Source organism: Sturnus vulgaris, chromosome 24 (genome assembly GCF_052056855.1).
Source record: "Sturnus vulgaris isolate bStuVul1 chromosome 24, bStuVul1.hap1, whole genome shotgun sequence".
NCBI lineage: Eukaryota > Metazoa > Chordata > Aves > Passeriformes > Sturnidae > Sturnus > Sturnus vulgaris.
The window spans coordinates 6,274,360-6,302,152 of record NC_142266.1 but is presented as its reverse complement, the minus strand read 5'-3'; the positions used below and the strand labels follow the sequence as shown (position 1 = coordinate 6,302,152).

The following is a 27,793-nucleotide window of genomic DNA, read 5'->3' as shown; positions in this document are numbered from 1 at the left end:
ATCAGACACTGCCAGGATTTGCCTGGAGCTGACATTCACTAAAGAGATGTCAAAGCCAATGATGTCACTGTGTTGGGCAGCAATGGCAAGGTTACCCCAAGGGACATTCCTGGACAGGGTTAAAATGTCCACAATTCAGTTCAGATGCTTGGTGAAGTCCTAAAAGAGCAGAGCACAATGCAGTGCTCAGGATTTTGGTGGATTTTGCTCTTTCACCTGTCCCTCCTTCCATCATTGGGCAAAGGGTGATTTGGCAGAGCTGGGAGGGCCAGGCTGGCACTGCAGTGACAGTGAGTGTCCCCAGCTGGGCCATCCCCATTGTCAGGGAGGGCCTGGCAGGGGCTATATTTGACTGCAGCATGGGCACTCCAACATGGGGAACATTCTTTTGGGGAGAGTCATTCTGGTGTCAGCACCAGGGAGAAGGAAACTCTCCTTTGTCCCTTCCCTTGCCTGGGGACAGGGCTCTCCCTGCAGCCTTCACCGGGTGAGTTTGGTTTATCTGCAAATAAACTGTTTATTGTAAGGTTTTGTAGGATCTTCAGAGCAGCATCAGTTGTTTTGTGTGACAGCTTTGTTTGACTTGCACTGCAGAAATAGATTATGCTTTGTGATTGTATCTGCTTTAATGATTGTTTTTCCAGAGTTGTTATAATGAAAATCTTGGTTTGCTTCGTGTTTTCTCACCAGAATCTGCTCTGTTTCACTGGCATGTTTAGAAAATAATCTGCATTTGAATTGAAAAGTGTAGGTTTTAACAGTGTTTATAAAACAATGAAATTTGTTCAGGGAAAAATAAAAACCATTATTTAGTAAAGATGAGTCTGTATCAGTAATTATTCATGAGCATGAAAACAAGGCTCTGATGCTCAGGATGACAGAACTCATTCTGACAGCAGAAACTATGAAATTACAATATTTTTTCCCATAAAAGCCTGTTTTATTTTCTTCTTCTTTTACTTGTCAGCATTTGTTGTTCCTTCCAAAGTTAATGCCCAGGAAGGAAATACTATCAAGATAATTCTGTGTTTTCATTTGCATGTCGGGATATTTTGTATTTGCCACAACTCTGCTTTTCCATGGACTATTTTATGAAATGTCATGGACTGAAAATATGAAATTTATTTACATCAACAGAAACTTGTACAAGTAAAAAATTTGTATGATAAAATAATACCAGGAAAAGCTGAGGATTTGTATTTTTATCAAGTTGATTTGAAAGCAACGAAGCTCAAATCCAGGTGGAAGATTTGCCAAGGGAAAATTTCAGTCATGGAATATGAGCTAGGGAAAGATTTACAGCTATGCTCAAACAAATTCTATTCAGCAACAATTACATTTGCAAAGCTGCTTTTCCAAAGTAACCCGAGCTTTGAGACCCTGTAAATGTGCTGGGTGCTTGGGATTTAACTGCAGGGAGAGGGAGATGAAGAGGGACTTTAATTAAATAAAAATTGACTTTAATGCCCACCCATTAGTCAGAACCTAAAAGCAGCTGTGGGTTCCCAGAGCAGAGCTGGGAAGAGCCAGGGACAGATGGGAGCCAGCAGTGCCACTGTTTGCTGCTGTGTTTCATTCCTGTGTTTCATTCCTGTGTTTCATTCCTGTGCAATGGGATTTCTCTGGGACTCTTCCCTGGCCACTCTTTGGGAAAATCCTGCTGTTACTGAGCCACTCCTTGCAGGCTGACATTTGGGAGGATGCTGTTTTTCCTCCATGATTTTACAACCTTTCCCTAAGAGTTCAGGAGAAACACCTGAAGGATGCAAAGGATTGGATAAAGAATTAATTCTTGGAATGCTGAGCTGTGCCTGGTCCGTGTGCAGCCTGGGAATGGGGAATTTCAGATTTGTGCATGGGAAGGTGAGGGAGGGAGAGCTCTGGTTCAGCAGCTGGAACTGGGGGAGCACCCTGGTTTGGAGGGAGGTGTCCCTGCCCATCAGATGGGCTTTAAGGCCCCTTCCAACCCAAACCATTCCAGGATTGCTGATAAGATCCTGGAGAACCCAATCTACCCACAAGGGGCTGTTCCCTGTGCTGGGACAGCTCCATTTCTCCCCTGATCCCACTTTCCACAGAGGCACCATGGAGCAAACCCCTCTCACAGTGTGGATATCAGAAAATATTTTTATATGAAACTTCACTCACAGCCTCTGAATGCCAAAGCACAGCAAGGACTTAAAAAGATTCTGTTAAAGTGTCTGATTTGAATGTTTTAATCTATTCCAGCAAGAAAGTTTGGCTTTGACATCCCACCATGGGAACTCGAGCTTTTTTCCACCACAGAGAGGAGGAGCAGAAGGAGGAGAGGAAACAGAGCTTGGAAATGAGCTCCACAACCAGGAAAAAAAGGTTTAAAACCAGGTAAGTGCCAGAGTCTGGGACAGGTTGAGTCAATCAGGTGCAGACAGGGCTTTGTACACATCCACAGATTTGTAGAATTTTGAGTTTGGGAAATGATGGAACATTATCTGGATTCTTTTCCATGATCTGGCCCTGGAAGTGAGGAAGAGGAGACTTTCAGCCCTTCAGACCTATCGATAGCAGCTGCCCTTGCCTTGACCTCTGAAACAGCAAAGTAAGTCAGGAATTATTGTTAACTCAAATGTAACCATTGTAGGCAACATCACAGCTCTGGATCAGGGTCACAGATTCTAATTTATTGTGTTGGAAGCAAAAAGAGCAGGTTCAATCCAGAGGTTCTTCCTTTAAAAACACCAGGCCTCAACTAAAACACAGGAAATGAAATGATGGTGCCATGTGATAAAGAGGAACATTGCCCTGCTTACATGTAGGACATGAGAGAAACCAGATTTTATAGGAATAAATGGAAAATACTGACAGATTAATAAGTGAATGGTAACAGATGGGACTCTCCCTCTTTCCTAGAAAATCTCTCCTCCCTTTGATCCTTTTCCCAGCTTCCTCCCTGGGATTAAAATTGGCCAAACAGTGGGTCCCCATGGAAGTTTGAGCTCTTCTAGGAGTGCTGGTTCCTGTGGGGGATAATTCCCTGACATTCCTATCCACACTCCATCAGCTGGTGTTTCTGTCCTTAACATTCCTGATTTAACCAAAAAAGTGTGCTATAAACAACAAAAAAAGACCCCCAAAAAAGAGAAAAAAAAGTTTTATCTTGACTTCTGTCAGCCTTTATCATCATGCAGTTTCAGGGAGTACAATCTCAGAAGGGAAGCTGACATCCTGGAGCTGGAGCAGAGGGGGCAGAAGAGGATTCGTTTTGGGAATGACATGGAGAAGATGGAAGAGGAGATCATGAGGATCTGCAGGCTGCTCCGAGTCAGGGCTGACCGCAAGGGGCTGTGCAGGAAGGTCAGAGCAGGTCCCTCTGCTGGCAGAGGTTAAAGCTGTGCTCTGGAGAGGATCCTGAACCCAAGCAGGTGTTAGGACAAGCCCAAAATCCCTCCAGCTAAAGGCCTTGCACCCCTGCCACTGCAGTGTTCTCACAGGTCCCTGCTGTCACAGAATTGTGTGCCACCAACCCTCTGCAGTGCCTTTACCAATGTCTCTCTGCCACTGCAATGTTATCACAGGTCTCTAATGTCACAGAATTTGTGTAATATCATCACCCCTTTGCAGTGTCTTTACCCAGTGTCTCCTTGCCAATGTTCTCACAGGTCCCTGATGTCAGAATTGTGTGCCACCATCCCTTTGCAGTGCCTTTACCAACGTTTCCCTGCCACTGCAGTGTTCTCACAGGTCCCTGCTGTCACAGAATTGTGTGAAACCACTCCTCTGCAGTGCCTTTACCCAGTGTCTCCCTGCACAGGCTGTGGAACGGGCCTGCCTGCAGAAGGAACTCGTGGAGCTGCTCTCAGGGCGGGCGCCCATGTTCTGGATCCCGCTGCGGGCACACGCCGTGTGGGAGAGGATGGATGTCACCCTGGCATGCACCACCCTGGGCTCCCCTGTGCCACAGGCCACCTGGTATGGCACTGCCAGCAATGCCCACGGGCACAGGCACACGGGCAATGCCAGGGGAGAGGGAGGGAGAGCTCCAGAAAACACCTCAGTGTCCAGTGCCACTGTTAGACCAGTAAGGACAAGGGGCAGTGACAGTCCTGGGATCCTTCTGGGACAGGGCTGATGTTCATGGAGGTTCTCTGTTTCCTTTGGTTTTCCCATAGGTAAACTTGGGATTTAAGTCTCAAAACCCAGAATCTCCTTTCAGCACTAAATCACCACAAACATACCCCAACAAGGCCTGGCTGCCATGAGAGTTCCAGCATTAAACTGCTGCTGCTTCTCCTGTTTGTAAAATCCAACACAAGTGACACTGACTCCCTTTGTATTTTAACCAGCCTCAGGGGCAGAGTGTTATGGACACACCATAAACACCAGAAATGAATGAAAGACCACCTCAAAAAACCAATTTGCAAAGTGTACTTCAATCAGTTTGAAGTGACTGGCCATTCCTCCTCTGGAAGGTTTAAGTGTGCAAACATTTGCATTACTAATAACTTGTAGGCAGCAGCTCTGCCTGTCCTGTGTCCTTCCAGAACGACCTCTCAGAATTATTCAGGGAGCAAAGAGGATCTGAACCTCCCACACATCCTGGGGAACACAAGGAAAAGACATCTGTGAGCTCCCTCCCAGGAGCTGAATGTAAAGCCAGGGCTGAGCAGCCACACTCGACCATGGAGGGTCTGGCTTTAGCAGCCAGACCGGTTTGGATTAAAGAGGGAAATCTGTAAAAAAGGGAATTGTGTTTTCTCCTCTTTCCTGTGGTGTTTGATGTGGGTCCTTTCCTAACTGCACGCTTCCTTCTTTCCACCAGGTATAAAAATGGAATCCCCATCGATCCTCGCCAAGCCCCAGCAGGAAAATACAAGATCAAAAATCAATTTGGGATGCTGACCCTGCACATCAGCAGGTAATGGCTGTGCCCTTGGCTGAGTGAGACCTGCTCTCCCTAAATTCCCACTCTGTGTATGATAAACAAACCAAGTAATTCTTCTGGAATCTGACCTTGCCTGCCTTTAGGCTGTGTTTGAGCTCAACCTTTGCCATGCCAACATTCCCAGCAGTTCACGAGATGAAAAAAAAAAATCTAAGAAAAATCAAACAAAATTTAATTGTTTTATTTACTTCTGCTGCTCTTTTTTATGCACCGGCAACATTGTTTTCTTTCAGGGTAAGGAATGCACATTAAGCACTTCATGAGCAGACAAAAAAATGTGATTTGGGATGGATCAGTGTAATCAGAACAACATTAGTTCTGATCCATGAATTATACAGTGACAGACAAATGCAAATCTTCAGTGGAATCAAGTGTTCCACAGGCCTTCTGCTTGTTCAGTACTAAAAATGTTTTCCTTGTGGCTCTCAAGAAAAAAAAATTGACTACAAAGTGTCAGAAATCCTTGTAATTGAAAGAAAAAGCAGCTTCTGGATGAAAAACCGCTGGGATTAAAGGGGAGTTTGTCCTGTGAAATATGAAGGAAGGGTAATACTTATTTTTTCAGATGCTCCATGGAAGATTCTGCTGAATACAGTGTGGAGGTAAAGAATCAGTATGGGGAAGCTTATTCCTTTGCTACAGTGCTTGTCAGGAGTAAGTACAAATATTCCTTTGGGTTTAAACTTCCAGATACTGCAGAATCTCCCAAATATTTTCATTATTTGATAGGCACACACAAGCACTCTGGAGAAGGATAGAGCAGCTTCTCTTTCTTAGTCTCTTCTGTGCCCAGCCAAAGTTTTTCCTTTCAGATTCCATGTGGACACAGCTGTCCTTTCACATGGATAAAATTGTACTAAATTTAGGTGCTTATTTTTTCTGGACTGCTATGAAACAACCCCACAGTGGAACACACAACAAAGAGTCTGCTAAAGTGAAACAAGAAATGGTTCCCCAACAACTGTGGCTTTCAGTGGGACCTCTCAGTGCATTTTTGCAGAGAATGCCAGGATTTTCCCTGAAGTCAGTAACTACCAAAGGCAAGGGCAAGATTTTCCTCTTTGATCTGTGCTGTTCTTAAAATAACTGGCACAGACTCCACAGACACACATTGTGCACAGCCAAACCCAGACGTGGGGAAGGAAGTAAATAAACCACCAGCACTTAAAAAGGGAAAACATCTCAAGCTTTAGGAAATATGCAGAGCAGTCTCACAGGATCACAGTTTAGCTGTTCATATTTCATCTATTTATACCTAAATTACAATTTTGTAATAAAAAGCATGGGCAGAATAGAACTACAGAACTGTAGACAATGAAACCTTTCAGTGGGATTGACAGAGCCCTCTGCCATGGGTTATTACCACATTTATTTTCATATGCCATATTCTGATGTGAATCCTGTCTGGATGCAGATCCCTGCAGAAGAATGTGACTCCAGGATTGTAAAAGCAGTGTATTATCACACTTTTCAGGTCCTTTAGTTAAATAGTATCAAAATTCAGCATATCTGGAAATATGCAGCAGGCATTTACCAGTTCTAAAGGTGTAACAGCCCAGAAAACCTTCCTTTGGATCCTTCCCAGATTCCCAAATCCTACCCTAATGCAGGAAAAGTTGCCAGGAGGTTCTCACAGTATGGCCACAACAGGAGCTGCCCTTTGCTACACGAAGCAGCAAAATTCCACACCAATAATTGCACTCTGCCCTCAGCTCCCTGGGGAATGTTTAGGATGAGGGCAGGAGTGAGGATGGAGCAGGGGCTGTGCTCTGGCACTGACAGACCTGCCTGGGACAGCTCTCCTCACCTCTGAGTGCCTGACAAACCTTCCCTCCTCAAATCACTGCTCACCACTGCAGGCTCTGTGGTCAGAGACCCCCAAACTTCTGCTCCTCCCCCAAACCCACCCCAGTAACCCGAGTCTCCCTTCTGCTATCTGCATTTACTGCTCTGAAAATAGAGATTCCAGCCAGGCCTTAATCCTGCCTCCACTGGGAACATTCCTGGTGCCCCAGGCAGGCCATGGCATCTCCTCCCCTGGCCCTGGCTGCCTGGAAAGGCCTCGATGCCAGGGCATGGTCCCTGGGATCCACAGTTCCACCACTGAGGCTCTCACAGGACCCAGGCTGAGGCTGTTTTACCTCCAGAGCTTTGTGCTTCCTTTTTATTTCCCTCCTCTCCAGTGCTCACACTCCTCATTTTTTGTTCTGCTACTGCCAAACTTCAACCACTGGAAGCACAGGCTTTATTTTATTTTGAGAGGAAAGTATCTCAGTCTCATCTGAAGTGCATCAGTTCTTGGATTTCAGCTCCAAATGGTTTCACATTGTGCTGTGGTGGGCCAGCACCCACCTGTGACACCTCCAGAGAATCCAGAGACAAATCACTGGGGACATCCTGCCCTGAGCTCCACTGTGCCTCGGTGTCTCAGCCCAAACATCCTTTCTCTTGTTTAAATCCTGAAGTCCCAGTCACTGGTAGCTTTCCAAAATCCCACATCATCCTCTGGGAATGCTGTTAAAACCCAGGGGGTTGCTTTTATTCAGATCTTTATTTTATTTGGTTTTGACTTGCCTGCTTGCAAAGGCAGAAGCCCAAGTGGCAAAACCCTCTTAGCTGTGAATAAGTGAGTGCAGGTGAGCATTTCGAGCAGGATTGCTTCCACTCAACAGCCATGGGAACAATTTCCTCTCAGACAATCCCCAGTGGCTCGTGAAGGGCATCAGCTGTCAAATGAATTCAAGTTTTACCCCATAGTGATGCTTTAAAGGTTCAAATTAAGGGCTGGCTTGAGGGAAAAATAGTTTGCTGAGCATCACTGGGTGTTTTTAAGAAGATAAACACTCTGAGATTTGCTAAATGTATTTTCCTCTTGTCTTATAGAATATTATGGGACGGAGTCAGGATTTGATTCAGAAATATACAAAAGTGAGTAAATCACTGATGTTCTTATTAACTATTTTTATAGCCTGATGCAATTTGAGTATTTTTTCCCTGAGAGCTTTTCCTGTCAGCCTGACAGCACGTGCAAAGTGCAAAGCTCACTCTAAATATAAGACAATAAAAATACTACAGGAGGAAGGCTCTGCAAGTCTCTTTATCATGCTGACTTTTATCCCACAGGATCCCTTTTGGCCAGAGAGGCAGATTTTGCTTTTCCACTGAAACCCTTATTTGCCAGAGAAAAGGAGCCTTTCACCCTGTCCTGTCACTTCTCCTCTGATTTAGTGGATCACCAACGAGGCATCAGCTGGTTCAGAGATGGTTTGTAGGCAACAGCTGAGTTTATGTGCATTTACCTCTGGGAATATCCCACTCAACTCATAGCTGTGATTGAATGTTCACAGAAAAAAAAAAAAATTCAGGAATCCTGAGCTGTTCTCAGCTCTGCTCAAGCTACAGATGTTACTTTTTAATGTTTGTCTTTGTAAAGGATGATACCATTGAAGTCCTTTGGAGGTAATGACATTCCTGTCCATAAGAATATTTTAAAAGACTTAGTTTGAAAAGCCTTCAATGAGAAGAACTTTTGGATACTCTGTGTTGTTCTGCTGGCAATCCAGGATTTGGGTCTTTCTGTGCATCAGAGTCCATGGCTGCAATTTGAAGGCAAAAAAATAACACCAGGAATGTCTTAGAGATCCCTCACCTCATTCTGTGCTTTTTGAGGCATTTGGAAATAAATATTGTCACTCCTAACCAGGTGAATTTCCCTTCCCCTGTCTCCTGCTGCACAGGGGAGCTGCTGCAGGACTCAGAAGGGCAGGAGCTGAGGCTGCAGGAGCGAGAGGCCTCGCTGACAGTGCCGTGTGCTCACAAAGAGGACGAGGGATTCTACACCATCCGTGTGCCCTCGCTGCAGGGATACAAGGAGCAGACCACTTATGTGTTTGTTAGAGGTACCTGCAGGACCTACACATCTCCTTGCCATAAAGGAATTCCCACCCTCACACACAAGGCAACAGCTCCTAATTTTGTGTGTGATTATTATAATTATCACAACGACCAAATCTTATTTTCGCTGGTGATTTGGGTACTAGAAAATAACTTTTGTTTTACTGGCATAGGCCCTTAGACACTTAAAATGAAGCTACTCAATGAAAATTTGGAAGAGGAAAGAACAAAACCTAACCACCCTCACCTGGTGTTTGACAGATGCTGCAGCACTCACAGCTGGTGCCCCAGGATCCCCCCTCAATGTGAAATGCCACGATGTGAACAAAGACTGCCTGGTCCTTTCTTGGGTAGCACCCAGTGATGATGGAGGAAGCCCCATCCTGGGATACCTCATTGAGAGGTCTGTAAGGCACCACGTTTGAGCTAAGAAATCTCATTTTACTGTGGAAATAGAAGAAGGGCTGTGGGCTGTGTTTCCTTGCAGGTGTGTGGCTGGCTCAGAGGAGTGGCTGCAGTGCAGTGCCCAGCCTGTGAAGAGCTGCAGGTGCCCAGTGCTGGGCCTGGCTGAGGGACAGACCTACCAGTTCAGGGTCAAGGCTGTCAACAAGGCTGGCACCAGCCTCCCTTCAAAGGCCAGTGACCCTGTTACAACCCACGACCCCAGCAGGGACAAGAGAGTGACAGGTTGGTACCAAAGCCAGGGCAGTTTGCTGCCTCAGGACCACGGGAGGCTGCAGGAATAACTGAGTGCAGATTGTCCAGATCCTCCCCATTCCCACAAATGCCTTTGCTGAGCCCATCTTGGGAGCATCCTGAAACAGAAAAGGCTCAAAGCACCATTGTTTGTGACATAAAATGTCTGTAATTGTGCATAGAAGCAATGACCCAGTCCTAGGGCACCTCTTGTGGGTGGCTAACACTGCCCTGTTTGTCACTGCAGTGATTCCATACGACGAGGGCAGGACCATAGAAGTATCCAAGGATGACCTGGAGGGTGAGTTCAGATTTCCCCAAAGTGTTTGTTTCCTTCTTTATACTGAAGAATCTTCATTTATAGTGGGAGAACAGAATCCATTGTAAAAGAACTTTCTTTTCTTGCCACATTATCACTAAAGTTTTTTCTGCCTTCCCATAGGACACATTAAAATTCCTTTGCCACCCACCAATGTTCATGCAACTGAGGTCAGAGAAGATTATGTGGCTTTGGCCTGGGATGAACCAGATCCAAGAGGCAGAGAGCCACTGAATTATTATGTGGAAAAGGTAAGAAAATAATATCACACAGGAGGGGAGCTGCAGAGCAGAACCATTTCTCTCTCAGGTGGGCCATGGCACAGGTGAGGCCATTCCCAGGTAGGAACTGGGGAGATCCAACCTCAAACCTGGCTGGTTCAGCCTCCTCCAGCCCCACAGGTGCCCTGAGCCATGGCCCTGACTCTGACACCAGCTCATTAACTAATGGTTAACAAAGAATGGACAGGGAATTTTAACACCACAGAGCAGTGGCAGAATTCTAACAGGAAAAGCTGTTCCTGCCCTATGGCCCTGAAAAGTGGAGAAAGCTGTGAAGAACTGCACAACACCTCACTGTCCTGTTCCCCACTCACCATTCTGTTGCTTAATTGCAATCTCCCTTCATGCATTCTTATTTCTCACCTCCTGTAGCAAAGGGGCCCTCTGCTGCCAAGGGTGAAAAGTTTGGGTACATCATCAAGAAATACGTAATTTATGGCTTTGGTTTGTGTTTTCTTTTGAGCTATTTAAAATTCCTTTCCTACAGATCCCAGCCTTGATATTGGTCAGGAGAGTTTGGTGCTCACAGCAGGAGTTGTAAATCATCACCTTTTTCGTTGCAGTCGCTCGTAGGCAGCAACTCCTGGCAAATGGTGAACCTGGATTTGCCAGCAAATTCCCCAAGATTTGCACTCTTTGATCTGGCCAAGGGAAAATCGTTCCGGTTCCGCGTGCGATCCGTGAACAAGTTTGGGATCAGCGAGCCCTCCCTGCCCAGCCCACCCATCACTGCTGGGGAAAAACTGGGTAATTATTGCTCTGCTCTGACCATGAGTGACCGAAAGGAATGAGGGGGATCCCCTGTACAGGCTCTGCTCTAAACTTCATGGTCTGTGATTACACAGCAGTCGCTTTGATATAAGGAAATCTCTTGAAGCTTTAAATCCTTCTTTAATTGGTTTGCAGTTGGTCAGGGCAGTGTTAATCTAAGCAAGCAGTGAGAGGGAATTACATTTAATGAAATAGGAATAGTTGAAGCCTGTGTTTAATCCAAGGATGCTTCCAGCATGGTGTGAGGGAGGTGACAGTGTGGAAGGAATGCCAGAGGCTGCAGCAGCTGGGCTTGGGGGGCTCAGCCAGGACAGCAGCTCCAGCAGGGCTGCTTTGGGTTGTTTTCTCCCTGAGCTGACAGTACAGAGAGCCAAAGGCTCATGTTGGTGTTTCTCTTCTGCAGAGAGATGAGCACTGACTCTTTATTTGTGTATTGTCCCACACTGAGGCTGCTCCAGTGTTCACTCGTAAATGGGAATGCAGAGTGAAGGTCCCAGTTCAGGGTGGAGCCAAGGACAATCAGATGAGCTTTGTTCTTCCTCTCCTTCAGAGAAGTTGTGTGGGGAAACTGCAGAAATCAGTGGGAGAGGAAGAAGACATCTGGCAAACCCAAGCACAAAAACAGATCCTGTAGAGTGACATGGCCACTGCCCACGGCATTTTGCTCTAATTCCACAGAATCCCGGGCTTGGGCTGGAAGGGACCTCAAAACTCATCCATAGGCAGGGACCTCCCACTGTCCCAGCCCCATCCAACCTGGCCTTGGGCACTTCCAGGGATGGGGCAGCCACAGCTTGCCTGAGCACCAATTTGAAAACAGTTCTCTGGAAAAGATGAATAAATCCAACAGACCAACTCACTTATAAGAGTTTTGGCTTTTGAAAGTTATACATTTTAACCCTCACTACTTTTGTCTGTGGTTTTGTTTGTTTGTTCCTTTTTTAGCTCCTCTGCCTCCACCATCTCAGGTTTTGGCATTCAGAGACACCAAGACATCTGTTTTTCTGCAGTGGGACAAGCCCAAGGATGGCCTGGAGCCCCTTGGCTATTACATCTACTGCCGGGAGACGGGCACGGAGGAATGGCAAACAGTCAATAACAAACCACTGACATGCAATGAGTGAGTGCAGCTCCTCTGCCCTGCTGAGGGATCACGGGGGCCCAGCCTGCATTCTTCTGCTCCTGGCTGGAGTCGTGTTTCAGATAAAAAAAGAACTTCCTTAGTCCCCACGCACAGGCTGGCAGGCACACCAACACCACCACGGCCTCTTGGAGGGTTCAGGGTTGCTCCAAGGCTCACTTTTACACCCAGAGCTGGCAGCAAAGGCTGTGAGCTCTGCACAGGCTGGGGCTGTGCAGCCCCACGGAGCCTGAGGCACCAGCAGATCCACATTCCATGGGTTTGCTGTGTTCCAGTAGAGTAAGTCAGTGTCAATCACAGGCAGAATTTACAGGCACTCTCCAGCTCTGGAGGTCACATCAAGCAGAAAAAGTCCATTAAAAAGTGCTGTTTATCTCCCTGCCAATGGTGATTCCATCTGATCCATACCCACTGCGATTCATCTGGAGCCATTTCATGTGACACATTGATTTGTAATGACAAATAATGATTTTGTAAGAACAAAGCCTTATTAAAGTGTGCTGCTGTCTGTTTCAGCAGTTTACCTGTGCACAGGCAAACACAAACATATTCATTTGCTCTCCCAGATTTACTGTTCCTGGGCTGCAGCCTGGAAAGGAATATGTGTTTTGTGTGAAATCTGTCAGTGAGGCAGGACTGAGTGAGAGCTCACCAGAAACAGATCCCATCGTTGTCAGGCCAGCAATTGGTGAGTAGTGACCAAAATTAAATTCCTGCAACCTCCCTCTGCCAGGCACAGCCACCACTGCCTGCTCTGGTGACAGTGTGTGAGAAACAAAACAAAAGGGAACTCATTTTCTTGTACCCTGCAGCTTCTGCCATCAATTACACTTGCCAATGTGGACAGAGTTAATTAACTGGCATTCTGACCTAGCAGTGTGTTACATTTGTGGTGTTAATTTGGCTCTGGGTACAAGTGACCATTTCAAGTGCTCAGTTACGTGATGTCTGGAAATCAACATTGGGAATTTCTCAGGGAAATTAGAAAATCCTACAGCCACACCATCCAGGATGTAACCCCTCCATGTTCCCCATTTTATCAACCCACTCCTCCTATCTTTATGCCACACAAACCCTAAGGCCCCAGGCACTCCTGAGACACATCCAAGGCTTTTGCTGTGATTCCAAATGAGGACGTGGACATTGTGTTGCCATTTCTGTTCTGTGTGTCCCTCTGTGCCCAGCCTGTCCCTCTGCCCCTCATGGCTTTGTGCTGCTGCACTGTGGCAAGACTGAGATGACCATTGGCTGGAAAGCCCCGAAGCACAAAGGAGGAACAAAGATCCTGGGATATTTCCTGGACCAGCACGACCACTCTGAGCCAGACTGGCACGAAGTGAACATTCAGCCAATTCCTCTGCGAGTTTGCACGGTATCCATTTGGAGCACAGCTGGGAACAGCTGCACCAAGGGTTCAGCTGGGTTTTTTCTACTTCTTCAGTGTCCTGCTGGCCTCCCCAGGCACGCAGGGCTGCACTAACCATGCCTGCCCTTCTGCACCCCAAGGTCAGCAGCCTGCAGGAGGGACACCTGTACGAGTTCCGTGCCCGTGCCATGAACAGGGCTGGGGTTGGGGAAGTGTCCGAGCCCAGTGACTTGTTCAGATGTGAGGAATGGAAGATGCCAGAGCCAGGTATTCCTCGTGTAAAACCATCCAGGAAAATGTCACCAGCTGTATTTGTTGTCTCCTCACTCTTCTGAGGGGTTTCTGCCATAGAAATGGCTGCTCCCAGGACATAAATGCACACAAACACTCCCAGGGATGTTGTGATGCAGGCTGTTATTCCTGCACTCAGACAGAGCAGCCAGGTATTTTTAATAATATTGTTTCCAGAGAATGAAGAATCAGCACCTCAACTCTAAATCCCTTTTTCTTTACACCACAGCAAATACTATTAAAGCATCTGGTTCTGCTATTCTATAACCCTAATTAACCATAGAAAGCATCCCTTAAAGACCCACTATTGAACTGAAACTCTGCTCTCTGCTCCCAAGCCAATGCAATCCCTGTCTCCCCCCGTGTGCCAGGCCCTCCCTACGACGTGAGGTGCACTGAGGTGAGGGACTCCTCCCTGCGGCTGCACTGGGAAGCTCCGCTCTACCTGGGGGCAGGGCCGGTCACTGGCTATTTCATAGAGCTGTGTGAAGAAGGCTCAGAGGAATGGAAACAAATAAACAAGCAGCCCACAGCCAGCACCCACATGAAGGTCTGTACCTGCTCTCAGTGTCCAAGTGCTGTTGCTCTTAGTGTGACATTAATTGCTGGCCGTGTTTCCTGCAGGTTTCAGACCTGGACACAGGGAAATGTTACATTTTCCGAGTACGAGCACTGAACAAGGCTGGAGTTGGACCCCCCTCGCTCCCCTCGGATCCTGTGGTGGCTAAAACCAAACCTGGTATGAAACTAAAAGCCATGAGACTGGGCCAGTCTGTAAATAAATCGATTATTTGGGTGAAAAACTGCTCTGTGACACATCAGTTACTTGTTTCACAGCAAGAAACACCCTCAGTAAAACAAAGATAAACCAATCGAACTGCCCAAATTAATTCGCTCTAACTGTGCACTGTGTGGTTTGGTTTTGGGGGTTTGTTTTTTGAGTTAGAGGTGCAGAAGCTCAGCCCTGATCTGCTTTGGTAAGGAATGTTTTGTGGGATTTTTGCTCATACAGGCACAAATGAAATTGAACTCGGGGTGGATGAAGAAGGTTTCATTTATATGGCCTTTGAAGCTCCTGAAAAGAATGATGACTCTGAATTCATCTGGTCAAAGGACTATGAGGGACCTCCAGATGCTGAGCGAGTGCAGATTGAAGAGAAAGGCAACAGGTGAGTGTCGAATGCACCCTGAGAAATGGATCATGGACTGGTGAATAAAGAACTCATAAAACACCAAGAAAAAGGTGAAGCCAGATGTTTCCCTCTCCTTTCCCTGATCCCCAGGATCTGTTCAGTGCAATCTGGGGAGCAGCTGCCATTAAATTCCCAGTATATTTACCTTGCTCCTCAGTGTTGTTTATAAATTCCAACGAGTTTTAGATTTCCTGTTCTGGGTGTATCAAATTCTGTTACAGGAGATATCATTTCTGATGAAAAGATAATTTTTGCTATTATTCTTTTTACTTCTAGATCAAAACTGATACTGAAAGAGCCTTCAGAAAAGGACCTGGGTGTATATTCAGTGGAGGTCACAGATGTAGATGATGATATCTCTGCCAGCTGCACCTTAACAAAAGAAGGTAAAAACTGATAGTTGTCAACAACAAAAAACTAATGTGCCCTCATTTTCTAATCTTGGATGTTGAGAGGAAAGTTCCTTACAGAAGAATAGTGAGTGACTAATGTCATTTAATGATATCACTAAAAAGATGTTTCCCATTCCTTGAAGGCTCAAGGGCAGTTTCTTTTACAGTTCCCTAAGGAAAGATTCCATGCTCCTGCAAAGTCATTTTTCCACTGCAGTTCAGATTTCACATTTGGCTCTGCTGTCACAGTGATTTAAAACTGCTTTAGCACACTCCCTGAATTGATCCAACCAATGTTTTATTCAGATATAACCAACAATTACCTTCACCACCTTTTCTAGTCCTCTCCATTATTGAATGTCTTCTCTTCGACATAAAGTTCATCAACAAATTCAATTAAATTGATACCATGAATTTGTTTTGACCTATAGTGTTGACTTTTTATCCTCTGCATTTCAGATTTGGACAAGTTATTGAAACGTAGCCATGAAATCAGGAACCCACGTAAGTTGAAGCAGCAAAAAGCCACGAGCACGGGGCCAGCCTGGGAAAAGGGAAGCCAGCCCAGCCCTGGCTGAGCCAAGTCCTGTGCCTGGGATTCCCCCTGTGCTTCTCTGTGTTTGCCAGTGATCAAGCTGATATCTGGCTGGAACATCGATGTTCTGGAGAAAGGGGAAGTGAGGCTGTGGCTGGAGGTGGAGAAGCTGTCCCCGAATGCTGAGCTGCACCTCATCTTCAACGACAAGGAGCTCACCAGTACCCCTGTAGGTTTTATTCTGCTTTTAATCCTGACTTACTTTCCCTCTGCTGAACGTGGCACACTCCCAGATTTCTAAATTCCCATTAGGTATTGATGGGGATTTTGAACTGAGCAGGCAAACCTCATGAATTCTAAGAGCAGATGGAAGTGATTTATTTCTCAGTGCAAAGCACTGGAAATAACCCTGCCTCGTGTGTTACAGCACCCTCCAACCTCCTCATACATCCACAAAAATGTTCAGGTCCTCCCATATCAAATTAATATTAGAACATTTTAAAAATACTTGGAATGAGAGGACCAGAGGGTAGAACAGTTGAGAATGAAGCACAAGTATAAATCATGGGCTGTCAGCTCAGTGCAGAGCAGCAATGCCCAGACAACAACCAGGACCCCCAGAACAAAGGACAGGACCAGGCCAGAGCAGCCTGGAGCTGTCAGTGCCCTGTTAGGGGGTTAAATCAACATATAACAAGTTTATCCAAAGCTTTATCTCTTCTCAAATCTGTCTCCTCTCCACTGGAGAGCTGACAGGGATGTGCACAATGAGAAGCATTTGTCAGGCTCGTTGGAAGGACAATATTTGCTCAGAGCAAACAGGGCAGGGAGGCAGAATGATGAGATTTGTGTTTGGGCACCTGGCACTTTCAGGTGCAGGTACCTCAGCAAGAGGGGGGAATATTCCTCATCCTGGCCAAATATGTAATTACAGGTTATAACCAAGTGCAACACTTCCATGCCACTGAAAATCAGATATTCTGGTTTCAGCTCTGCAATATCCAGCCAGGAAGGATGTTTTGGGTTAGGTGGTTTTACAGAAGCTTTCTCTCTGCTGGAAGCAATTCCACCATTCCCACAGACATAAATAACAGATGAACCCCCCAGCATGGCACTGCACAGTGCTCTGCCCTCCTACCCTGTAAAATGAGGGGACTTTCTAAGGATACAGGTACAAAATGATTGGAATATCTGCTGTACAAGGTGCTGTGCCACGATCTGACCTTGGAACATTTCTACTCTGGAAAAACTCTTCAGTTTTTTCTATTTCCTTGGTTTTACACAGACACACAAAATCAACTTTGTCAGAGAGAAAGGCCTCGTGGAACTGATAATCCAGGATTTCTGTGCTGATGACAAAGGGGTGTACACAGCCCAGCTCAAAGATGGAAAAGCCAAAAATCAATTCACCCTTGTTCTCATGGATGAAGGTAAGTGGAAATTTGGGATCAAATTTAGACTGCCATGCTCAGTGGAAAGTTTGTGAGGCACTTAAGGCCCCAAAATATTTCCAACAGTTTTAATGGCACACTGGGAATGGGGAGAGTAAATTTTAGCCCAGATTTAAAGTCCAGGAATCATTTAAGAAATGATCTGAATCTCTCTTTACCATAAATTAAAGCTTTTGGTCTCATAAATAGGTCCTTGATGATAAAAGCAGGCTGCTCAAGTGGAATGCTTAGTTCTTTCTTCCAAATGTTTTACATATTAGCTTGCAGTGGTGAACTGTGCCTTGGCAGCAGAATGGAGTGTGTGCAGCCATTTATCTCAGGGCAGGATCAGCCTGGAAATTCAGTGTATTTAAGCAGCTGGTTCACTGCACTGAATGCAATAAAGTGTCAACTGAACTCCAGGACAAGGCACAAAAGCTCATGCAGGACAGAAAGCCTCCTAAAATTAAATAAAAATAGAAAGGAACAAGATTCTCATTCAAATCCTTCCCCAACGAGTGCCTGTCTCTGGTTTCAGTTCTCTGCATTTTGCTTTCAAGTGACCTGCCAAAGCTTCCTAAGTTTCTGAATGGAAAATGTCTCTAAAATGTCAAATCTCCCTGACTCCCTGGAGAGACACAGACACTTTTCCAGAGGGATTCAGCACTTGCTGGGTTCAGGATAGAAAAGGAATTTGATGAGCTGTGCTCTAGAGGTGCCCATTTCTCTTTCTGACAATGTGAAGGCAGATACTAAAGTTAGATGTGGTTGTGCTCTCTGCCTTCTTCAGTGTTTCTTACTTTTTAAATATTTTAATTTCAGGTCTTCTAGCCTACCTTTTTATATGGTGAAATCTTGTATTTAATTTGCTAAATGCTCAATGGTCAAGTCTTTAGTGGGTGTTTTGTTTTAATGACAATAAATGTTAGGCTCTCAGCACAAACAAACAGCTCAACTCTAATGTTAACACTTCTTGTACAGGAAATATCCAATAATGGGGGGTTGTTGACTTTGTCCTTTGCTGCTCCACAGCTTTTGCTAAAGTGGCAGAAGAAGCTGAAGCAAAACGGAGACAATGGAAGAAAAAGCAGGGTAAGATCAGCCAAAGGTTTAAGGACTTGTCAGGATGGCAAAACCCAAGGGAATTTATTTCTCTTCATCATCTTTTTAAGCTGATTAAGACACTAGGATAAAATTCCTTGTTTTCAGATACTTTTCCTTGCCCTTAAAAATCAAAATAATGAAATCGTTTTAGCCAAGCTAGGCAGATTTATCAGTAGAGATCTTCTGCATCAGTGCTGTGGCACTGAACACTTTCCAACTCTGAAAATGGTCCAACCTGAATTAAGATCCACTGCCTTTCCTTGGAAAAAAAAACCCCTGATTTCTAGCTGAGGCTGTAAAGATCCATGCATTCCACTTTCACCTCCCACCTTATGTTGATGAATAAAGAAGTTTATAAAACAAGTTCATTGGAAAAATACTGCAATTGGAAAGGTGATTTCCTGCCAGTGAAGATAAAAATATTCACTTCATAACGACTGTGACACCACATTATAAATCCAGTCTCCTTCTCGGCTTCAGAGTGTTCAGTATAGGATGAAAGGATTTATTTATTTCAGTTTTCCCTGCCAAAGTCGGGGATTCCCAGCTGCACTGCAGGAATGCAGCACTAGATGGAAGCATTCCCGCAGGAACCACGGCCAAGGCTCCACGGCAAACATTTCTCTTCTTTTCCAGGTCCGCATTTCATAGAGAACCTGACATGGAAAGTTTTGGAGAGCTGTGAAGTGCTCCTCACCTGCAAGGTAACACAGCCCGGCCTGAATCCCTTCAGATTCCATTTGAGGTGGCATTTTCACAGGGTATGAGCAGTGCTCGTGCCACTGCTTTGCTGCAGACCAGTAAGGAGATGGTTTATTTTGGGCAGAAATTTTAACAAAGAAGGGAAAATCTCAGATTCCGAAGTAATGTAAGTGATGATTCATATTAGGACGTCCAAGAATTAAGAAATCAAATGTATTTTGACTTCTAAATGTTGAATTCAAACAGGCAACAAACCTGAGGAAGGACACCAACTTCCAGTGGTTCTTCAACCACAAGGCACGAGCTGGGGGAGTGTTTGATCCACAGACCGGGCTGGGAACTCTGCAGATCTCCAAGGTGAAACATCAAACAGCTCAGAGCTTCACAGGAAAACGGCAACAAATATGGGCTGATCTTATTAATATTAATATTAATATTCCACGTGGGGTTTGGGTAGTGCCCAGTGAGTGAAAGAAATACTGAGAAAAACAAAAGAGAAGAAAGTTTTAATGTTGCAGTCAGGTTCTGAATCTGAATTCTAGTGGAATTCATGGCAGGGGGTTGGAATTAAACAATCCTTAAAGTCCCTTCCAACCCAAACCAGGCTGTGATTCTTAGATCCTAATAAGAAATAAGATGCTTTTAACAGAGGGTGGCTGTTGGAAGTTGAAGATCCTGAGAGGCTGAAAAGAACCAAAGGGCTTTTCAGGTTTCACACAGGGACCGAGGGTAAAACCAACAGTTTCTGAACCAAACCCCCCTATCCTTTCACAGGAGGTTTGGGGACAAATTGACTCTTTTTTCCCCCTCATTTCTGCTCAGTTCAACAAAATTCGTTGGGAAGGAAGAAGAAAATCTCAGCTTTTTCCCCTTTTCCAGTTCCTGCCGTTTCAATGATATGGGAAATTTCTTTGGGAGCGGTGTTGTTTGTTTTGGGGCTTGTTTGGGTTATTTTAATCAATATTACACATGCACACACGTCTTTGGTAGGTAACCAAAGCAGATGAGGGCCTGTACAAAGCAGTTGTTTCAGATAACAGAGGAGAGGACTCCACCCAGCTGGACCTCACAAAAGGAGGTAAGAGAGCCTTGGATCACACAGTCACACACATCCCCACCCCTGCCCTGAGTTCATTTTGGATTTAAAACCAAATATCCTCACTTTCTATGAAGCCTGCATATCCTACGTGTTTTTATAGGAGTTAAAACCCCCATTAAAAAGTTACTGACCAAATTGAAAGAGTTTCCTGCTCTCCATGCTGATGTCATTTCCACCTGCAGTCATTTCTCAAGCCAGGACTGCATTATAAATTCTGCCAAACCCCACAGATAAAAGCTCAGGAATGTTTCAGTCCCTTCAACCCAGAATCAATCAAAAGGTTCTGCTGCCCAAGATTAAATCCTGCCCTGACATCTGGAATCCATCATTTCAACCTGGTACATAAATCTCCTGTCTGGGAGGCACTCGGGTGCACATGGTGAGTGTGAAGGAAGATAGGAGCCTCTAAATTTAGTAAGAAATGCCCAGCATCTGCAAACAAATGAATCAGAGGCAAAAACTCCATTCCCAGGGAGCTTTGCAACAGAAAGAGAGAGCAAATAGCCCATGGATATAAAACATCCTAACCACAGTGAAATGAATTGGCAGTTTGGATGTGATTTGCTATGAATTGTATTTATAGACATTTAAATTTTTGTCTTTCAGCCTTTGAGGAGCTTCTGAAGGAGCTGTGCAGGATCAGTGGTATGTCAGCTAAGCACAGGGGAAAGGTGGGATGGCACAGCCAGAGCTCCAGAGCTGTCCCTGGCTGTGGGACAAGCACAGCAGCACCCCCTCCCTGCTCCTTTGGGTGGGATTTGGTGGGTGGTGGAACAGGGAAATCTGTGCCTTCCTCCTCCACTTCAGTCCTTCTGTTCCACCACCAGCTCTTTCTGCTACACCTCTGAAAATCCAGCCCACTGAGGAAGGCATCAAAATCTACACAGTTGTCAAGTACTACACAGACTACATGAAAACCACCTGGTATCACAAGTAAGTCCCCCCCAAAAAATTGCAAAGTTTCTGGAGCACTGTTCCTTGTAAGTGTTGAGCCAAAATTAAATATTTGGGCCTGAGCCCATACATTTTTCAGGCAACTGTGGATTTGTCTGAGTAAGGGCTGAAATCCACAACTCACTCCCATCCTGGAACATGTCTGGGAATTCCAGAATGAAAAGTCATGTTATTTTTATCGTAGCACTGCAGAAATACTTATAAGTGATCATCTTTACTAGAATAATAATGATGCTGCACTTCACTTATGACACTGCTCAGTTACAGGCTCCTTGGTTACAGACAGAATATTTTCAAACACTTTATTTTTACTACTTCATGTCTTCCTAAACCACTCTCTTCCCCCACTCTGAATAACAAATATTCCCAAAATTACAAAGTTCTTCCCAAACACTGACTAATTTAGCCTCATAATGTCTTCCTAAATAGGGAGTTGGTGTTTTATTAGATACCACCTCCACATGTAGATAGGAGGCAAATTTTTAATAACACTCAAGGGCTAAATACTTAAAAATATTCAATATCTAAAAGGGATTTAATCCCTTAAATAAGAACTAAGAAGTCTTTTGTAGAGTTTGTGAAGCTTTGGCAAACTGCCTGAAAGTACAGCACCATGGGATTTCCTCTCTCCATGGAATGAATCCTGACTCCCACACTTCCAACCACTACAGGTCTAGAAAAAGTGAACACTCTGATTTCTGCAGCTCTCCTAAATCTGACTGAAATGACATCACTTGTTTACTCAGGGAGAAACAACTGGAAAGCCGTGACAGGATGAGAGTTGGGAGCACCATGAACCAGATCTGGCTGCACATCCTGGACCCCGGGGAGGCTGATAAGGGCAAATACACCCTGGAGTTATTCGATGGCAACAGCTCCCACAAACTGTCAACAGACCTGTCTGGGCAAGGTGAGCTGAGTCACAGCTGAGCTGCTTTCCAGGAGCCCGAAAAATGCTGGGCAGAGATTCCTGTGTCCCTAACTGGAGCTGGAGCTGATTTCCATGAGGAATTGGGGCAAGGAGGAGAGTGAAGAGCTCACAGAAGCACGAGCAGAGGGGAAGTGGGCAGGAGAAAGGATTGAAGCCTTTAGGGAGCCTTGACAAAGGATGAGAAGGGGGCAGCTGCTCCTGGGATGTGTCCAATTCCTTCTCTGGACAGCAGAGCTCACAGGTGGCATCTTGGGAAAGAGAACTTCCAGGTTCACAAAGGCTTTTCCCAACTGTTGTTCTGAACTTCTCTTTGGAAAGAGAGAACTCTGTCCCATTTATTTCAGCAGTGCACAAACAGAGCTGTGTTTCCTTAAGGCAGGGACAGATACAATCTAGAGGATAATTACATTTATCCATGTTACCCCAGCACTGATAACAACAACATAATGCTAAATCTACTGAGTCAAACGAAACAAAAGGCAATTCTCCCTAAAACCTTTCATTCTTGCAGTTTTTGAAGATGCCCTGGCTGAGCACAAGAGGCTAAAGTAAGTTCCTGCCTAAATATTTTCACAGCTAAATCTATTTTGAGTCTCACACTCTAAATTGGCTAATAAATAAAACCACAATCATTTTCTCTCCCTTTCAGGGAAGCAGCAATAGCAGAGAAGCGTAAGTAAAAGAATCTCTTCCCTTCAGTGAAACAAAGCCAGGTTTGCTGATAAGAAAATCTAAAAGGTTGTATTTATTCATTCCCAGGTCGTGCCAGAGTCGTTCAAGGTCTGCCAGATGTTGCCACCATCATGGAGGACAAGGTAATGTTGAGTAACTCCATGAATTGGTTCCTGCACAGCCACAGGAGGATCACTGCTGGGGAGGAAGGATCCTGGTTTTACCCTCCTGTGCATTGCCAGCAGCTTTTCTGAGCTGCCAGAGGTGGGAAGTGGTGCCCTCCTGGGTCATCTTCACAGCCAGATCCTTTCTGCTGTCCTCCCATTGCACAGGATTGGAATTTTAAATGCTGGGCCTGATTTTCCCATCAGAGCAACTCCCTGCTTTCATTTCTGAGTCACATTCCCCTTTACAGGCAGCACAAAAACCCTGCAAAGTACCTGCAAACCCCCCACGTGCCTTTTGAGGGCCATTTACAGCATAGCAAGCTATAAAAAGCCAGGAAAACAAATATGAGTCAGGCCTAGTGAATTCATGCAGGTTAATCCTGATTGTACTGGAAGATATAAGGAAAAGGAATATCAGATATCAGTGTTGGAATGTCACCTAACGAAAATGTGAGAACTGATTTTTATTGTTCTTAATTTAAAAGATGTGTGGATGTGGAACTTGGGGACATGGTTCAGTGGGGCCTTGGCAGGGCTGGGTTAAAAGAGGGACTCAATTTTAAAGGTTTTTTCCCAACCTAAATGATGCTGTAATTTTATGAAGTGAATTTCCTTGCACATTTACAGCTCCATAATCCATTTCTGTTCTCTGTTTCACAGACCCTGTGCTTAACTTGTTGTGTGTCTGGAGACCCCTACCCAGAGATCACCTGGTTCAAAAACGAGAAGGTCATCGTGTTCAAAGACAGATACAAGATGGATGTGAAGGGGTCAATGGTCACAATCACCATAGAGAAGGTCTGCAATGAAGACACAGGAAAATACAGCATCTATGTCAAGAATAAATACGGCTCTGAAACAGGGCAGGTCACTATCAGTGTCTATAAACACGGGGACATCCCAATAGCAACAGAGCAGGAGGTCCCAGCTGGGATTACCACAAGAAAGTCTAAATGAATTCATTGTCTCCTTGTATTTAAAAAGAATTTAACTCCTTCAGATGGAGTTAAATTGGAGTCTCTGCCCTAAAATTCAGGCTTGTGTCTCTATGTTTATTTTAGCAATATTTCAGTATTTTGGCATTGTTAGAGAACGATTCTTGTGTGTGTTCACGTGTGTGTACACTGCATGTTCACCTTCCAGAGAGACTCTGCCCTGCTGAATCTGTGAGGGAAATACCAGAGGATTCACACATGAGACTTTCTTGTATTAAATCACTACTTGTAACAGATTTTCTTGTACCCTGTGTGTGTGATTAAACTCAAACCCTTGGTGACAGCACTGCTTTGAGTATATCCATGATGAAATCATTCCAGCTGTGGGTATATGGGAAGTCAGGACATGCTCCACACATAAAAATGGCCCTGAAATCAGGAATTCTCACAGGTAAATGTAATTACAAATCTGGCTCTTTCTGTGTGAATCTTCTTTAAAATTACCTACTAAAAAAAGGGTTGTGAATTGGTAAGAAAAAGCTGAGCATTGGGTTTCTATTTAAATAGAATGAAAAGTTACCTTGGAAAGGTCACCCACCCCTGGGATACACGCTCTGTTTGAATTAAGCAATCTAATTGCAAGATAATCTAATGAAAGTCCTCCAAAATCAACAGCCAGGCCTGCACAGACAGCAAGGGGCATCACTCAAGGGTTGGAATAAGTGAAGAATTCCTTGTGCAGTTGGTGAGAAGAAAAAATAACTCATCCTATTTTCTTACTGCATTCACTCTCCAAGCAATGTTCCATGTTTTACCTTTTATCTTCTATTAAAACAAAAAGTAAAAATAATTTAATTCGAGTTAGATGCATATTACTGACATCTGCTGGATAAAGTCATCACTGATGTCCCACTCCAACATGGTTTTCCCTGTCCTCAAGCAATTGGGAGGTCCACAATTTTTAAAGAAATAGAATGAATTTATTCATTCTTTATCCCCCATTTAAGGTTCAAGTGCCCACAGCAGAGAATATTGTGATAATTAGGAAATTCCTGCTGTACAATACCCATTACCTTGATCTACTGTAACTTTATCTGAAGAATTCTACTCAAGACAGTGAAAACGTGCTAAACACAGAAGTTGTAACAAAAAGCAAACAAATGAAGCTGCACTGCAACACTTCCCAAGCAGGATGGACAATTAGCCGAGGTCAGTACCCCACAACAAACACAACACCCCAAGTCAAGGTAAGAGCAGCATGAACGAGAGGTTATGTTCATCACGAATAAATAACTGATTAATAATTGCTCTTTCCCGGTTAATAATTAGCCCTCAGACAATATTGGGCTGGCCTTTCTGGTTCCATAAAGAGCATCCCGGTGAGCAGGGAGAGCCCTCGCTGTGTCACACCATGGCGTTCGCTGGCACCTGGCAGATCTACGCTCAGGACAACCTCGAGCCCTTCCTCAAGGCTCTGGGTAAGTGGCTGCTTCCTGCTCAAATCATTCACACCGCAGCTTTTACTGCTGCATTTCCATGGAATTGTTTTGCTTTTCTTTCTATGACAAACTCCCCCTGCTTGGTTAAGTCTGTTTGATCTAATTTGGATGTGAAAAGAAGCTAAAGTTGTATAAATGGATGGAAAATGGTTACAGATAAACCCCAAACCCATGTATTAATGTTAGATTTCCTCAAGAAAGAAGAGCTATAACAGAAACGAATTTATGTTGATTGACTTGTAATTTTATAAACAAATATAACTGGAAACAAACTAGTCAATGACTTACTCAGCTTCCCAATTACTGGTACAGAAGCCCTTTGTGCAGGACAAATGCTCGTCAGGAATTTGTGAATAATTAACACGTGTAATGAGTGGTCAATAACCTGTCAGTGATTATCACCCGTGATAAACGTCAGTAATCTCTGAGTGATTATCAGGTGTGAGGATTAGGAGGTGCTACATCAATAAATATGCACTTACCTTTGCCAACAAAACATTCCCGGCTGGGTTTTTAAAGAGTAAACAGGAGATATTCAGGAGAGTAAGATCCAGCTCCAGTTGAAAAGCCTTGATGTGACAACGTGACAGAACCAATCCCTCTCCTGGTGACAACGACACCCTCAAATCATGCCAGGGACACCCCAAGAAGGGAGTGTGAGGTCCTCCCACTGTTGCAGCTCTGACTGGACAGATAATCCCCCCTAACTCAAATCTCCCTGGGAAAATGAAGTCATGCACACGTGGCTTTATCCATGGACAGTCACCCCATGGCCAGCCCTTAGGACAAGAAACCATGGATAATGTCACACATCACCAAATAAAATAGCAAAACACAACCAGATTAGAAGGAACGGTGCAAAAAGCCCACGGAGAAGAGAAGAATCCAAATCAGGATTTGTCTTTTACCTTGGACATCCTCTTCCAGTATTGGCTTGGATCTTCTGTGCCTTTGTTGGAGAAAAGAATTTGCTATTTTGCTATCCTGTTTTGCCTATTTTTGCAGGGTTGCCAGATGACACTATCAAACTGGCCAAAGATATTAAGCCTGTTATTGAAATACAACAAAAAGGCAACGACTTTGTTGTGACATCCAAAACACCCAACAAATCTGTAACCAACTCGTTTACACTTGGCAAAGAGGCTGACATCACCACCATGGATGGCAGGAAGCTGAAGGTAAAGCATTCCCAGAATGGGACATCCCTTTATTTATCCTTGTTTATTTATCTCTTTATTTATCCTTGAACCTCACTTTCTGTGAGAGTGGAATTTGTTTGTACCGTTTCCATTTGCAAACATTTCTATTACTTCAACAAACAGAAATATTCCTAAAACTCCTATTCAAATGCTCTCCAGTTTAAATTAGCATCTGTCATTATGAAACATCAGTGTAATTTATTTCCTATTTATTAGTCCTCTACTTACCTGAATTGAATTCCAAAATCTAATTCTTTTAAAATATTTTTTAAATGTTCCAACAGTGCACTGTGAACTTGGTCAACGGGAAGCTGGTGTGCAAATCAGATAAATTCTCTCATGAGCAGGAAGTTAAAGGAAATGAAATGGTGGAGGTAAGTGCTAGAAAATAAGAGCACTTGCAGAAAAATGCTGAAGGAAAAAATGTTTGTTAGCTCAGTGTCTACAAAGTGTCCCTGTGGATACAGACTGCTCCAAGGAGCACAGCCAACTCCAACTTTGCCATCATGCAAATGTTGTACTTATAACATAAATATTTACAGACAGGTACTGTGATTGCATTTTCTTGTGGACTAGGATGGATTTATGCATGAATTACAGACACTTGTGCCACTTAGCTATAAATAGATTTCCTAAAGTTTAAATGTCTATTTGTCTCTCACAGACTATAACATATGGTGGAGTAACACTTGTCAGAAGAGGCAAGAAAGTCTGAATTCAGATGCCCTCCTGTGTGACACCTTTACCTACCTGAAATAAAGTGCACTTTCCACAAGGTGTGATCTTTGTTTTATGTGAACCAACAGTACAGGAAATAATGACAATTCCTGCTGTCCTTTCACACAGCACTTCCCTTGTTACAGGATTGTGTTTTCCCCTCTGTCCTCAGAGTGACAGAAATTTCCCTCCCAGACAACCCAAGTTAGACATAAATCACATTGTTCCAGTTCACCACAATAATCCTTGGGAGCAGCCAAAAGCTACAGAAATGTTTCTTGATTTTTTACACACAGAGTGAACACACTCAGCTTCAGTTCCTGTGTCTAATAAAGTTCAGTTTTTAACCAAACCCCATTCTCTATGACCTGGCCAATAGAACAATCAGGCATTTGTTGAGCTGATCTGTACCACATGTCCCAGGAATAGAAACAGCAATATTTTAAAAGCTGTGAACCACTCACAAGTCATTAACAATAGGGATGGCTGTTCTTAAACTGAATTACACAAAAGTACAATTAAGAGGCACTATGAGAGCAATGAAAATTAAACATTTCTTCCAATTTGCAATGAACTCCCAGTAT

The 27,793-nt window shown here is 44.4% G+C and overlaps 2 protein-coding genes across 2 annotated transcripts; both read left to right on the top strand.

Moving 5' to 3' along the window:
- The first annotated feature begins 410 nt into the window (after positions 1-410).
- On the top strand, positions 411-24,140 carry MYOM3 (myomesin 3). The gene is made up of 37 exons (XM_088178212.1): positions 411-487; positions 2,230-2,364; positions 2,504-2,578; positions 3,168-3,333; positions 3,791-3,948; positions 4,799-4,894; positions 5,487-5,575; positions 7,805-7,849; positions 8,045-8,185; positions 8,659-8,820; positions 9,077-9,218; positions 9,303-9,502; positions 9,759-9,812; positions 9,954-10,081; positions 10,675-10,858; positions 11,828-12,002; positions 12,590-12,711; positions 13,208-13,395; positions 13,530-13,656; positions 14,052-14,230; positions 14,305-14,419; positions 14,693-14,849; positions 15,150-15,259; positions 15,725-15,769; positions 15,893-16,029; positions 17,086-17,230; positions 18,263-18,322; positions 18,971-19,038; positions 19,283-19,393; positions 20,027-20,114; positions 20,742-20,780; positions 20,963-21,068; positions 21,836-21,999; positions 22,532-22,568; positions 22,670-22,692; positions 22,780-22,835; positions 23,520-24,140. The coding sequence occupies exons 2-37, from the start codon at positions 2,258-2,260 to the stop codon at positions 23,814-23,816; spliced, it is 4,296 nt and encodes a 1,431-aa protein (XP_088034338.1). The 5' UTR covers positions 411-487; positions 2,230-2,257; the 3' UTR covers positions 23,817-24,140.
- LOC106858772 (fatty acid-binding protein, liver-like) lies at positions 24,110-27,267 on the top strand. Its single transcript, XM_014885599.2, has 4 exons — positions 24,110-25,272; positions 26,299-26,471; positions 26,777-26,866; positions 27,157-27,267. Exons 1-4 carry the CDS (start codon positions 25,206-25,208, stop codon positions 27,205-27,207), a joined length of 381 nt encoding a protein of 126 aa, XP_014741085.1. The 5' UTR covers positions 24,110-25,205; the 3' UTR covers positions 27,208-27,267.
- The last annotated feature ends 526 nt before the right edge of the window (positions 27,268-27,793 follow it).

Coding starts and splice junctions, on each gene's coding strand:
- MYOM3 (XM_088178212.1), top strand. CDS start 2,258: ATGGGAACTCGAGCTTTTTTCCACCACAGAGAGGAGGAGCAGAAGGAG. Junction 3,949..4,798: donor CCTGTGCCACAGGCCACCTG/GTATGGCACTGC, acceptor TCTTTCCACCAG/GTATAAAAATGGAATCCCCA. Junction 22,836..23,519: donor CCACCATCATGGAGGACAAG/GTAATGTTGAGT, acceptor TCTGTTTCACAG/ACCCTGTGCTTAACTTGTTG.
- LOC106858772 (XM_014885599.2), top strand. CDS start 25,206: ATGGCGTTCGCTGGCACCTGGCAGATCTACGCTCAGGACAACCTCGAG. Junction 25,273..26,298: donor GCCCTTCCTCAAGGCTCTGG/GTAAGTGGCTGC, acceptor CTATTTTTGCAG/GGTTGCCAGATGACACTATC. Junction 26,472..26,776: donor TGGATGGCAGGAAGCTGAAG/GTAAAGCATTCC, acceptor ATGTTCCAACAG/TGCACTGTGAACTTGGTCAA.